At 51.4% G+C, this 12,105-nt stretch overlaps 1 protein-coding gene across 1 annotated transcript in view; it reads left to right on the forward strand.

Annotated features, from left to right (window-relative positions):
* Positions 1–1,114: 1,114 nt before the first annotated feature.
* Positions 1,115–12,105, forward strand: part of Foxk1 (forkhead box K1) — a 59,339-nt gene continuing 48,348 nt past the window's right edge. Inside the window, exon 1 of the mRNA XM_076923545.1 lies at positions 1,115–1,700. Within this exon, the coding sequence (XP_076779660.1) occupies positions 1,180–1,700 (521 nt within the window). The 5' untranslated portion in view covers positions 1,115–1,179. The remainder of the gene's footprint in view (positions 1,701–12,105) is intronic.

The raw sequence follows: 12,105 nt of genomic DNA on the forward strand, positions 1-12,105 counted from the left end.
TATGAACGTGGAGCTCACTGATTGGCTAGGCAGGCTGGCCAATGAGCTTCAGGGACCTATCTGTCAACCTTTTACCCAAAGCGCAGGGAAGCTAGAAGCTCTCAATGGGTTTGAAAGTCCGCGCTGAGGAATGAACTCTCCAATCCTGGAGGATCATGCTCTTTTCCAACTCTGCCAGCTCCTTCATAGTCAATTATTAAATGTGAGAAATTGTGTGTGTGTGTGTGTATGTGTGTCCTGGGGGAAGTCTTGGTTGAATTAGCATTCCAGTGCAGGACCTCAAGTTCTCAAGGGATTCACATAGTGCCAAGTTCACCATTTAAATGTTTTCAACTACCGTCCACCTCCAGGGTGTCCACAGTCCCTAGGAACCAGCAGAGCGGCTCACCTTAAAAAGTACAAGGGGAACCAGCTGGGGTGGTACACAGCTGTGACTCCAGCAAGAATTGGGAAGCCAGTCTGGTCTACATACATAGACCTTGTCTAAAAAAAGTGAATGAATTAATTAATTTAAAGGATTAGGCGTGACTGCACACACCTTAATAGCTACACAGGAGGCTGGAACAGGAAGATTATGAATTTGAGGCCAGCTAGGTATTCAAAACCATGCTAGCCTTGGTATGAGACAGGATCTCAAACAACAAAACAAGAACAATCAAGATGGTTCAGTAAGTAAAGGTCACCAAACTTGTGAACCTGAATTCCATCTTCAGAACCCCACATGGTAGGAAGGAATAGACTCCTTGAAAGCTGTCCTCTCTGACCATACACACACACACACTCACTCACTCCACACAAGTAAATACATGAATGAATAAAATGTAATTTGCAACATTATACCAAAAAAAAAAAAAAAAAAGCAAAGCCGAGCAGATGCGATCAGCAAGGAGCAAGAGACCATTGCAAGCATCCCTGGACTTTAAACTCCAGCGCCAATAGGACACCCCTAAAAACGTGGTGAATCCAAGCACCAACGCACGCACTTCGGGACTGGAGGAGGGGGCTCTGTGACTCTCTGCACCCGCCCACCTCGAGTGGAAGCTGCGCGCGCAACGCGAGGGTCCTGCCGCGTCCCGGCTCCGCTCCGCGCCGCGATCCAGCCCGGGTTTCCGCGCGCGCCGCCCCGCCCCGCCCCGCGCCGCCTCGGCCGCCACCGGAGCCGCTCGGAGCTGCGCGAACATGGCCGAAGTCGGCGAGGACAGCGGCGCCCGCGCCCTGCTGGCGCTGCGCTCGGCTCCCTGCAGCCCCGTGCTATGCGCCGCGGCCGCGGCCGCCGCCTTCCCGGCCACCACGTCCCCGCCGCCGCCGCCGGCACAACCTCCACCAGGGCCGCCCGCGCTGCCCGCCGTGCCCGGCCCCGGGCCGGTGCCCTCCACCACCGCCACTGCCACCACCACCGCGCCCGCCCTGGTGGCCGCGGCCGCTGCCTCTGTGCGCCAGAGCCCCGGGCCGGCCCTGGCGCGCCTGGAGGGTCGGGAGTTCGAGTTCCTGATGCGACAGCCCAGCGTCACCATCGGCCGCAACTCATCGCAAGGCTCGGTGGACCTGAGCATGGGCCTGTCGAGCTTCATTTCCCGGCGCCACCTGCAGCTCAGCTTCCAGGAGCCTCACTTCTATCTTCGCTGCCTCGGCAAGAACGGCGTCTTCGTGGACGGGGCCTTCCAGAGGCGCGGAGCGCCCGCCCTGCAGCTACCCCAACAGTGAGTACTGCGCCACCCCCGGGTCACTCCTCTCCAGACTTGACCTGAACCCCCTGGCAGCCCCCTGACCTCCACCCCGCCCGGCTTGGCCCCTTGTCACCCTCTGATCTCGACCCTGCTCAGCCTGAACTCTTGGTCACCCCCCTGAACTCGCCTTCGGCTGGTCTGGCCCCTGAGTCGTTCCCCATATCTCTTCTTGTTCCGGCCGGGTCCTAGCCCCTGGTCACTCCCTCCTCCATCTCGGCCCTGCCAGGCCCTAGCTCCTCTAATCTCGACTCTATCCGGCTCTGATTCCCTAGCCATCTTCTAGTTTAGATCCCACGTAGCGCTGACCCCTGCTTACGCAGATTTCTATCCCACCCAGCCCAGCTAAGCCTGATCTATAAAGTTACCGGTGATGTCGACCTTCACCTGGCTCTGACCCGGAGATTTTCCTGATCTTAATCACGACCTAACTAATTCTGACTCCTTAGTTAACTCATTGGGCCTTGATCTCTGGATGGACCCGACTGATTGGTAGGGCCAAAACCAGACCCCGCTCAGCCTGAAATCCTGTCACCCTGACCCTGGACAGGCCTGAGCACTTGGGTCCACTCTAACCTACCTATCTCCCTCCCTTCCCCCCCCACCCCCCCTCCGACACACACACTCACACTCCCCTACCCTATCTGTCTTTCACTTCTCCCATGTTGGAGCTGGTTACCCATGATCCCCAACCCTTTCTGAACCCAGCTTATCCCCGATCCCACCTGACCTCAATACCTGGGATCACTCTTGACCCCCATCTTAACTTTACTTAACCTGAAGGCTCTAGGGCCATCCCAACCCTTTTCTCACACTGCCTAAGTCTCCAGAGGCCATCCGCTCACCCTGGCCTCCATATTTCCAGCCTGGACTCTCTGGGTCAACTCCAGACCCTCTCAGCCCTGAAACACTCCCCTCCTCCACGGTCACGCCCTGACCTAAACCCTGGCCAGCATCATGAGATACCACCTAGCCTGAGCTAACACCAGTCCTCCCCAGCCTGTCGCCCTCAATCCTGACTCCATTTAGCCAGAACCCCCAGGGTCATTTCTGACCTTTGCTGGTCTGAGCAATGCTAGGTATGCCCCCGTCCCTGACGCCACGGGTCAGTACCCAGTATTCACTCCCTTGGCTTGGCCCTGGGAGGAAGGAAGGAAGGACGGATGAGCTGACCCACTCCTGCCTGGGAGGGTGTTACCTGGGAGGTATACGGTGCAGGGGTATATGGTGAGCTGCTTTGGGACTGGGGGTGAGGGCAGTCCATGCTTTAAATGTAGTATCAGGGCAGGAAGTACTGTGCCTCAGTTTATCCCTAGAACATGGTGGGAAACCCAGGTCTGTCCCTAGCTCGGCCCAGCTCCCAGGACACTGCCCTGTGGCATTTCAACACCATGCCTACCTACCCTCTTTCAGGCTCTCAGGCCGTTGTCACCCTGGGGGCGGGGTCCAGGGCCTTAAGATCCCAGGTCCTAGGAGAAAGCCATGTTAATTACTGGCTCCCAGCAGCTTCTTTTTCTATTCAGTAATTGCTTCTAACGCTCGCTCGCTTGCTAGTGTGCCTTTGACAAGGCTCACAGTCAGGTGTGTCCGCTCATTACTCGTATTTACAAGCACCGTTAGTGTGGAGTCTTCGCTGGGGTCATTCCCAGGTCTGGAGTACTTGCTGTGTATGTCTGTCTTCCCAGGATACCAGACACGTTATAGATTCCGGACTCAATGACTCTGAACCCCAACAGTGACTCATCCTATCAGGGTGTGAGAGGGAATTCGACCTTCGTTTCCCAGACCTGAGAGCTGTGCCCTTGTGCAGCGTAGAGGGCTGTGAACGTAGCTTGGTGGGAGAGCGCGTCTGGAGCTCACGAAAGACTCTGGGTTCCGCCCCCAACACCGAAAGGAAAAAAAAAAAAAAAAGGCTGATTTCTTGGAGGGACAGTTGTTCAGTTAGTAGGTCATTAAATGCATTCCTGGGCCTGAGAAATTGACAGACAACCACTCTCTCTCTCTCTCTTCCCCGCTTCTTAAGGGCTCTTTCCTGAAACTCAAGTTCTGGAAACACCTCAGTCCACTATCCTGTCCTCAATCTACAGTTCTCTTCTTAGGGTTCTTCTCCCAGCCCCTCCTACGTCATTCTTATTGTTGGGGATGGAGGTTCACACACAGAAACCAGAGTAGGAGGCCACTGAGGTCCTGCTCTGAGCAACTCTTCACCTCATTCCCTGAAGAAGAGCCTCAGACTGATCCTGGAGCTGGGTTGGTTGGCAGCCAGGAAGTCCCAGTCATCCTCCTGTCTCCACCCCTACAGCACTGGGGTTGCAGCATCAGGAAACCACACCTGGCTTTTTACATGGGTGCTATGGATGTGGACTGACCTCCTCCTGCTGTGGGGCAAGGGTTCCGACTGATCCATCTCCCCAGCCCCGCTCACTGCCTTTTAAACAAAAGGCTTTCTTTCACACAGAATTGTCCCCGCTGTGGGCAGAGTTTCTACCCATAGTGTTCCTGCTCTTCTTCTGTGGAGGACAAGGCTGGGATTTTTGAAATGATGTTGCTGTGTGCAATGCCTGGAAACCTGTCTCTCAGGAGCTGGTATGTGTAGTGGGTGCGTGTCTGAGCATGGTGGCTTAGCTGTCAGGGAAGTGACTTACCACTGAGCCCAAAGCCCTTTAGGTGAGTACAGAATGTCCTTTGCTGCGCACGTGTGTGTGTGTGTGTGTGTGTGTGTGTGTGTGTGTGTGTGTACATGAGTGTCCCTGTATATGTATGTGTGCATGAGTGTGCTATGAGTGTGTATATAATGTGAGCATGTGTATCTATGTGCATGTGAGTGTATGTGTGTGTGCACGTGCGCACGCTTGAGTGTAGTGTGCACATGTGTATGTATGCGAGCATGCACACGTATTGGGGTCAGAGGGTAACCTTCAGTATAATCCTTATCCCCCTCCATCCTGTTTTGTGAGACAGGATCCCTTACTGAACCTGAGACCTGCTGGTTTGGCTAGACTGGCTGGCTAGCAAGTCCTGAAAACGTCCTGTCTCAGCTCTGCAGCACTGGGGTTACTGGAGTGCAGCAGGGCACCCAGCTTTTGCTTGGGTGTTGGGCACCGAGGTCGGGCCCTTAGGCTTGCTGGCACTTGCTGTGGCCCTCAGGCACTCTTTTTTTTTTTTTTTTTTTCCCTTTTCAGTTTTTATCTTGAAATGAAAAATTCATTAGTGACTTGGAAATAATGGCAGTGTTTTCTGTGCCTCTCTCTTGTTTTGTTAGCCAGTTTTCACACTAATATTTGAGGTTATAAGGTCAAGTGTGGGGGTGCATACCATAGTGGCAAATTCAACCATTGCATTACAGTTTTGTTGACTTAACCGTTGCCCGCCTTCAGCTCGCTCCAGTAGCTCCATGCTTGGCAGTTTTGTCCCCTGTGGACGCCCACACTGATTCCCAAAGCAGCCCCAATCTTCAGCTGCCTTCTACCCCACCCTCAGGATAGCTGACAGTGACAGCCATATATATGGGTGACATTTGCACACACTACACACTCTCCTAGGCGTCTCCCACACAGGGGCAAAGCCAGAATTCAGTCCCCATTGTTTCTGGAAGCATATCTTTTCAAACCTTCAGTTCTTTCTATTACTGGTGTCGGGGAAAGTGTCTCCTGACACAGCTGGTCTTGATGTGTTGTGTTTGATTCTTGGGCAGGGAACCACCCAGAGCTTCCAGGCACTCAGGCAGAGGGAGTGAGTATGCCCTGTGTACAGGACAGACGTCCAAACCTAGGGCTTTGCATGTGCTAAGTAAGCACTGAGCCACACCCAGCCCCTCACTGGGGGTTTCTAGGCAGGGGCTCTACCACTGAGCCACACCCCAGCCCTCTTTTCACTTTTTATTTTATGACAGCCTCTTACTAGGTTGTCCATGCTGGCCTTGAACTTTCAATTTCCTGCCTCTTTTTGCAGAGTGTCTGGAATGATAGGCCTGCATCACCGGGTCATATTTGTGTTTTGGGTTTGATTCAGCCTCTTCCTTGGGTGGGCTTCAGTGTGCGTGCATGCGTGTGTGTGTGTGTGTGTGTGTGTGTGTGTGTGTACACGTGTGTACGTGCGCGTGCGCACACGTCTGTCTGTGTTGGTGATGATGTCTGTATGTTTCTTTTACCATTTTCTTTGGGATTGATTATTGAACTTGAAAGATGCATTTGCTGACACAGGAGAGCACTTGGCCTGGAGTCCTCTGCTTGGGCTCAGTAAGGGGTCAGATTGGCTCCCCAGTTCTGAAGAAACAAAGTAAAACCACAAACACTGAGTACTAAATCTCAGTACCCGGAACCGGAGGCTGCTGTCGTACAGCTACCCCGTTCCTTCCTCGCCAGTTCTGCTCAATCTCCAGGCAAATCATATTTGTGGAACTGCCCTGGGAAAGATGAGAGTCCCTTAAAAGAAGAGAAAAATTACCACAGTGGCTCACCTCACCTAAGAAATGAACAGTGAGTTCTCCTGCTAGCAGCACCCACTCAGAACCCCACTGTCCCATGATGGTCTGGTTTCTCACCCTGGAGTGACTAGAATCAAAGTCATGGGCTGTGTGTCTGTCTTCCATCTCTTGTGTTTATGTATGGGAGTGTGCATGCACATGTGTATGAGTGGGGGGGTCATTCCTTAGGAACTGTATGTCTTTTTTTCTTTCCTCCTCTTCCTCGTCTCTGGAATCTGGAGCTTCTTAATTAGGCTAGCTGGCTGTCGGACCCTCCTCTCTCTGCTCTCTGTACTGAAATCACAAGCCCACCCTGGTTTTTACTGAGTCTTTCTGGATTGAACTCAGGTCCTTGTTCTTATACAGTAAGCAGTGTCCCCACTAAGCCACCCCCCTACCCCCAAGCCCTGAGGGATACATGTTCACTCTCCATTCATCTCTCTGAAGGACCAGGCGTCATTTATCCCCAGAAAGTCCCACAGCTCCTCATAAGACTGAATTCTAGAGACACTGAACCTGCAAATGGGTGTTGGCCCCAGAGATTGGATCAAATTTCAGTTTGATTTTTTATCTTTTCTTTTTGGTCAGAACTGCCTCTTACTGGTATTTGGTATGGCTATCAGAAGACAAAACTGTCTTATCAGATTAGATTTTGTGTGCTCAGGGAAGCAAGTCTGTGTGTATGTGAGGGGGTGGAGAGAGACAGACACACAGACAGACAGACAGACAGACAGATAGACAGACACACACACACACACACACACACACAGACAGACAGAACTGCCTCCTGCCTCATTCCTTAGGAGCTACACACCTTACATTTCAAAGTAGGGTCTCTGAACCTGGCACTCACCACGTAGGCTAGGCCAGGCTGGTCAAGGGAGCCCCAGGGAGAGTCCTTTTCCCAGCCTCCCTAAGGCTCGGATCATAAGCATGTGCCACGGAGCCTGGCTTTTATACAGGGATTCTGAGGATCGGTCTCAGATCCTAATGCTCGCTTGGCTTTGTTGACTGAGCTGTCCCACCCCCATCCTGCACCTCTTTATTCTGGCCAGCCCTGAACTCACCATGTGACTCAGGCTGGCCTCAAACTCCTGATCGTCTTGCCCCAACCTCCAAGTGCTGGGGTGACAGGTGGGTGGCACCCTGTTAGCAGCTCTTGACAGTGACATCTGAGTTCCATGTGTCCTCACTGGGACTCTCATGTTTATTTGACTACCAGCAATGGGTTGTCAGAGGGACTGAGGGGCTTTGCCTCAGGGGGAAGGATAGATGTAACAGATCACAGTGATTATTAGACTTGCATCCTGGTAAAAATATAACCAGCTATCATGGCCACCAGGCGTCATTTGTCCCCGGAAGGTCCCACAGCTCCTTGTAAGACTGAATTCTAGAGACAGGTACCTGCAAATTCCGAAGAATTGCTTCGGACTTATGAGAAGATACTTGACAGCTCTTTGCTGTTTCCAGCTGGTCAGTTGATCATAGCCAATTAGTTGTTAAACCATTGAGCAATTAGTTAGCAGCCGGACGTGTCGAAAGCCATTTGAAAACGTCTGACTCCATGAAGACAGACAGTTCCGTGGACTTCTCATTGTCTAGCATCACCAGGACTGACCACAGCACTCCTCCTTTCCTGCAGTCTCCCACCCTGGTGCCCCCTGGGTGAGGGCAAGTGGGTCAGGAATGGACCTGTTCAAATTCTTTCTTAGAGTCAAAGCTGGACCATGTGGGGACTGAGGTTTATCCGGTGTCTGCCTGGAGGCAACCTGGTATCACATGGAAGGACACTAGGAGGGCAGCAGAAGAGAGCCACTTGGGAGAGGAGACAGTCTCACTGGTTGGCATGGGTGACTTGGGTTTGGTGGAGGCAGGGAGGCAAGTTTGCTGTTGCCTGGGCAATTCTGGGGTCAGGACTTGCAATACAGCCCCCTTGCAGGGAAAGGCTTCCTTCCGGTTGTTGGGAGGCACCTGCTGCTGGTTGTCAGGGTTGTCAGTTCTGCGACATTGTGGTCTGGTTACAAAGTTCCTTTCAGAAGGTCTGTGGGGGCCTGGGGCTGCAGCTCAATCAAAGCCCTACTTCCCTCTCAGGACTGCATAACCCAGGTGTGACGGCGCAAACCTGCAGTCTAGTGGGCAAGAGGCAGGATCAGGAGTTCATGCCCAGCCTTAGCTACTTAGTGAGTGCAAGGCCGGCTAAGGCTATAGGAGACCCTGTCTCCAAAACAAACAAATAAACAAAACAAAAGTTTGCAGGGGTGTAATTAATTGGGAGCTGGCAGAACAAATTTGTGCTAAAAATGTAATCCATTCAGTTTGCACTGAAGACCCCGGGGCTTTTGCCTAAGGTGCAAGAGTTTTATAAATTCTCTTTTGGTAAGATGGGGTTACATGAAACCCAGGCTGGCCTCCAGCTTCCTCTGTAGCCTAGGATGACTTTGAGCTGATTCTCCACCTTCCTGTTGCTGGGATCACAGATGCGCCACCACACAACCAACAGTAAATGGCTGTCTGTCTATATAACTTGCATAGTAATTATATAGTATATGATCTTCACCATTGGGCCTCAGGAAAGATGTTGTTGGTCATGTAATGCAATTCAACTGAGTCTGTACTGAGCGTACAGAAGGTTTCTGAGGAGATACAGACCACATAGAGACATAATGGGGGGGGGGCGTCTTATTTGATGCTTTTGGAAAAAGACTGGGCTTCGCTTTAAAAAGCAGAAATAATAAAAGAGAAGGAGGTGGAGTTTGGAGACTGAACGTTGTATTTGTTGTGAATCGGCATCTTGTGAATGTCGGGGATAAACTTGCTAAATTAATGACAACTCAACTTGCACCCGTGCCTCATTTCCATAATTACCCTACATTTAAGGCGTTTCATATTAAAATGAGAGGATTATAGAAAAAATGCTTTTACTTTGATTTCCTGGAAATGGGCCCTGTTATAACTGGTTTGGAGATGCTGTAGTCATTTTTAAAGCATCATTTCTCCTAAGTTTCTAGCTTTCTGGTTAAATAATGTTGCCAGTTAGTCAGAGAGAGAGAGAGAGAGAGAGAGAGAGAGAGAGAGAGAGAGAGAGCGCGAGCGAGCGCACTTGGAGGAGCAGGAAGCTGGGTACAGAATAGCATCAGCCTGTAATCCCAGCTCTGGAGAGGTGGAGGAGAGAGGACATCCCTGACTACATAGCAAGTCTGAAGCTGACACAAGCTACAGGAGACTTTGTCTCAAACAAACAAAAGATCTTTTCTAGGAACACACACCAACTCAACCAAACCAAAGACCTGGATTTGGCCAGATTTGGTAGAACATGATGATTGCCTGGTCACTTGGGTAGTTGAAGGAGAAGGATCTTGAGTTGTGGACCAGTGGGCCAGCCTGGGCTACATAGATGAGCCTGTCTCAATGAAGCCTCCGATTCAGTGTAAGACCCATTGTGCTGTTTGAATTGTGTTGTCAATTTTGGGTCTTTTACATTTTATTTTATTTATTATTATTGTGTATGTGTGAACACGTGTGTGAGTGTGTGAGTGTACGGGGTGCACACCACAGCACACGTGTGGAGGTCAGAGGACAGTGTCCAGGGATCCCGTTTCCTTCCACTCTGGCTCTTGGCAAGAGAGCTCAGGCCAAGAGACTTGCAAGGTGAGCGTGGTTTTTGTTTTTGTTTTGTTTTTGTAACCTCCAGAGCCATCTCAACAGCCCAGTCATTGCAGTTCTACCGTAAGCCTCACCAGCGCATCTAAAGTAAGCCAGCTAGACTCACAGCTGCTTTGGCTCTCAGTCGGCTAAGGGCGTGAAAAAGGCTTGGCCGCACGGTACCTGTAGCTGGTAGCTGGAACCGAGGGGCTCCCGGCTTTTCTCTCTCACCAGGCAGGACTTGCAGAGCAGCTTCTTCAGGGTTCATTGCAGCGCAGAACCTGAGTCAAAGCCGTGGTCAGTTGTCAGTGGCCACATCACCCACTGTAGCCCATGTTCGCAGTGATGGCAGACCTCATCAGGACTGAATATCTAACTGAATAAAGAAAAGGCTATTTTGCCCTAGGTTCCTTGCGTAAATTCAGTCTCCATGAGGCCAATAAGACATGATTTTTTTTCTTTTAATGTAGATATTAATAGAAACAAGCACTTTGCTACACATAGCTTTTGTTGTGTTTCTTTCTGAGATGGACCCCCAGGGCCTCATGTTACCTGAGCTGGCCTCAAATGCACTAGTTAGTTAAGCATGCCCTGGGGGCTGAGGGTGTGGCTAATAGAGCCCCTGCCTAGAATCCCCCAGTGAGGGGCTGGGGTGTGATTCAGTGGTAGAGCCCCTGCCTAGAATCCCACAGTGAGGGGCTGGGGTGTGACTCAGTGGTAGAGCCCCTGCCTAGACTCCCCCAGTGAGGGGCTGGGGTGTGGCTCAGTGGTAGAGCCCCTGCCTAGACTCCCCCAGTGAGGGGCTGGGGTGTGGCTCAGTGGTAGAGCCCCTGCCTAGACTCCCCCAGTGAGGGGCTGGGGTGTGGCTCAGTGGTAGAGCCCCTGCCTAGACTCCCCCAGTGAGGGGCTGGGGTGTGGCTCAGTGGTAGAGTATATACCTACCATGTAGAAGATGCTGGATTTAGTCCAAGCACTGAATTCCTTGCATCTAGCTGGAGTAGTGTGCAGTCTTCTCTGAAGGGAGCTGTGTGGCCCTGTACAGTGCTGTGACGGACACTGACTGCAGGGTCCTCCAGGTCCTCAGCAGCAGATAAACCAGACTTATAGGCCACACAGGGTGCCAGGACCAGAAAGCTCTCTTGGGAGTGTCACCTCCACCATGTCACAGGCAATGGCCGTGTGACACATGAGGAGTCTCCTTGTGTTACCAAGAGGTCTTGGCTGGAAGGCAATGACTCAAAGTGATTTGTGAACTTAGCAGCTCTCTGGAGCTCATGCAGAGGGAGCAGGAACGAGGCTGGAAGCCACCTGCCAGCACCTTGCCACAAGGTTGCAGAAAAGGGAACCCTGTAGAAGTGAGGGGGCTCCTCCCTGTCCCTGAGAAGCTCAGATCCATTCTGCCTCACAGAGCCGTCTCTGGGAATGGCGCTGAAGTGAGCATTTTTTCCCCAGAAACGTCCAGGAGTATCCATCCGCCTCTGGTTTCAGCCCCATCAGCCAAGAATGTGGCTCCCTAGTTTGGTCCCAGCACACAGACTATGGATCAAGGCTCAGCTTCCCTTTCTGAGTGTTTTTCTCTATAAATTACAGAGTAGACACATATTTTCCCTGGTTCACCTACCCTTAGATTGGCTAGCCAGAGATGTCATGGAGACTCTAGAACTTTCTCCAGTTTCATTGAGCTACAGTAGGCCCTTTGTTTGTTTTTGTTTGTTCTTTATGTTTTCTGTTCAGCTTTTTTTTTTTTTTTTTGGTTTTTCGAGACAGGGTTTCTCTGTGTAGTCCTGGCTGTCCTGGAACTCACTCTGTAGACCAGGCTGGCCTTGAACTCAGAAATCCGCCTGTCTCTGCCTCCCAAGTGCTGGGATTAAAGGCGTGCGCCACCACCGCCCGGCCTCTGTTCAGCTTTTCAAGCAGCCTCAGATGCAGGCTGTGCCCCAGTGTCCTTTAGGGCCACAGGTCCCCCAGCTACTGAGCGCAGCCTCAGTTTATCTGTGTCACAGCAGAGATTTTCTTCATGTGAAGAGTCTTCTGTCTTGATCTCCCATTTCCCCAAAAGAGTCTAGAATTACATGCCTTCTATCCATGTCTGGCTTTATATGGCTTCTGGGGATTAGAACTCAGATCCTCAAACTTGCATGGCAGTCACTTTACCTACCAAGTCATCTCTCTAGCCAGGAATTGTTTTTTGTTTTTTTGTTTTTTTTTTTTTTTTTAATAATAATGATATCACTGTTCATCCTGGGCATCTCAATTCCATTTGAGTCCAGCATC

This window comes from Arvicanthis niloticus, chromosome 24 (assembly GCF_011762505.2).
Source record: "Arvicanthis niloticus isolate mArvNil1 chromosome 24, mArvNil1.pat.X, whole genome shotgun sequence".
NCBI lineage: Eukaryota > Metazoa > Chordata > Mammalia > Rodentia > Muridae > Arvicanthis > Arvicanthis niloticus.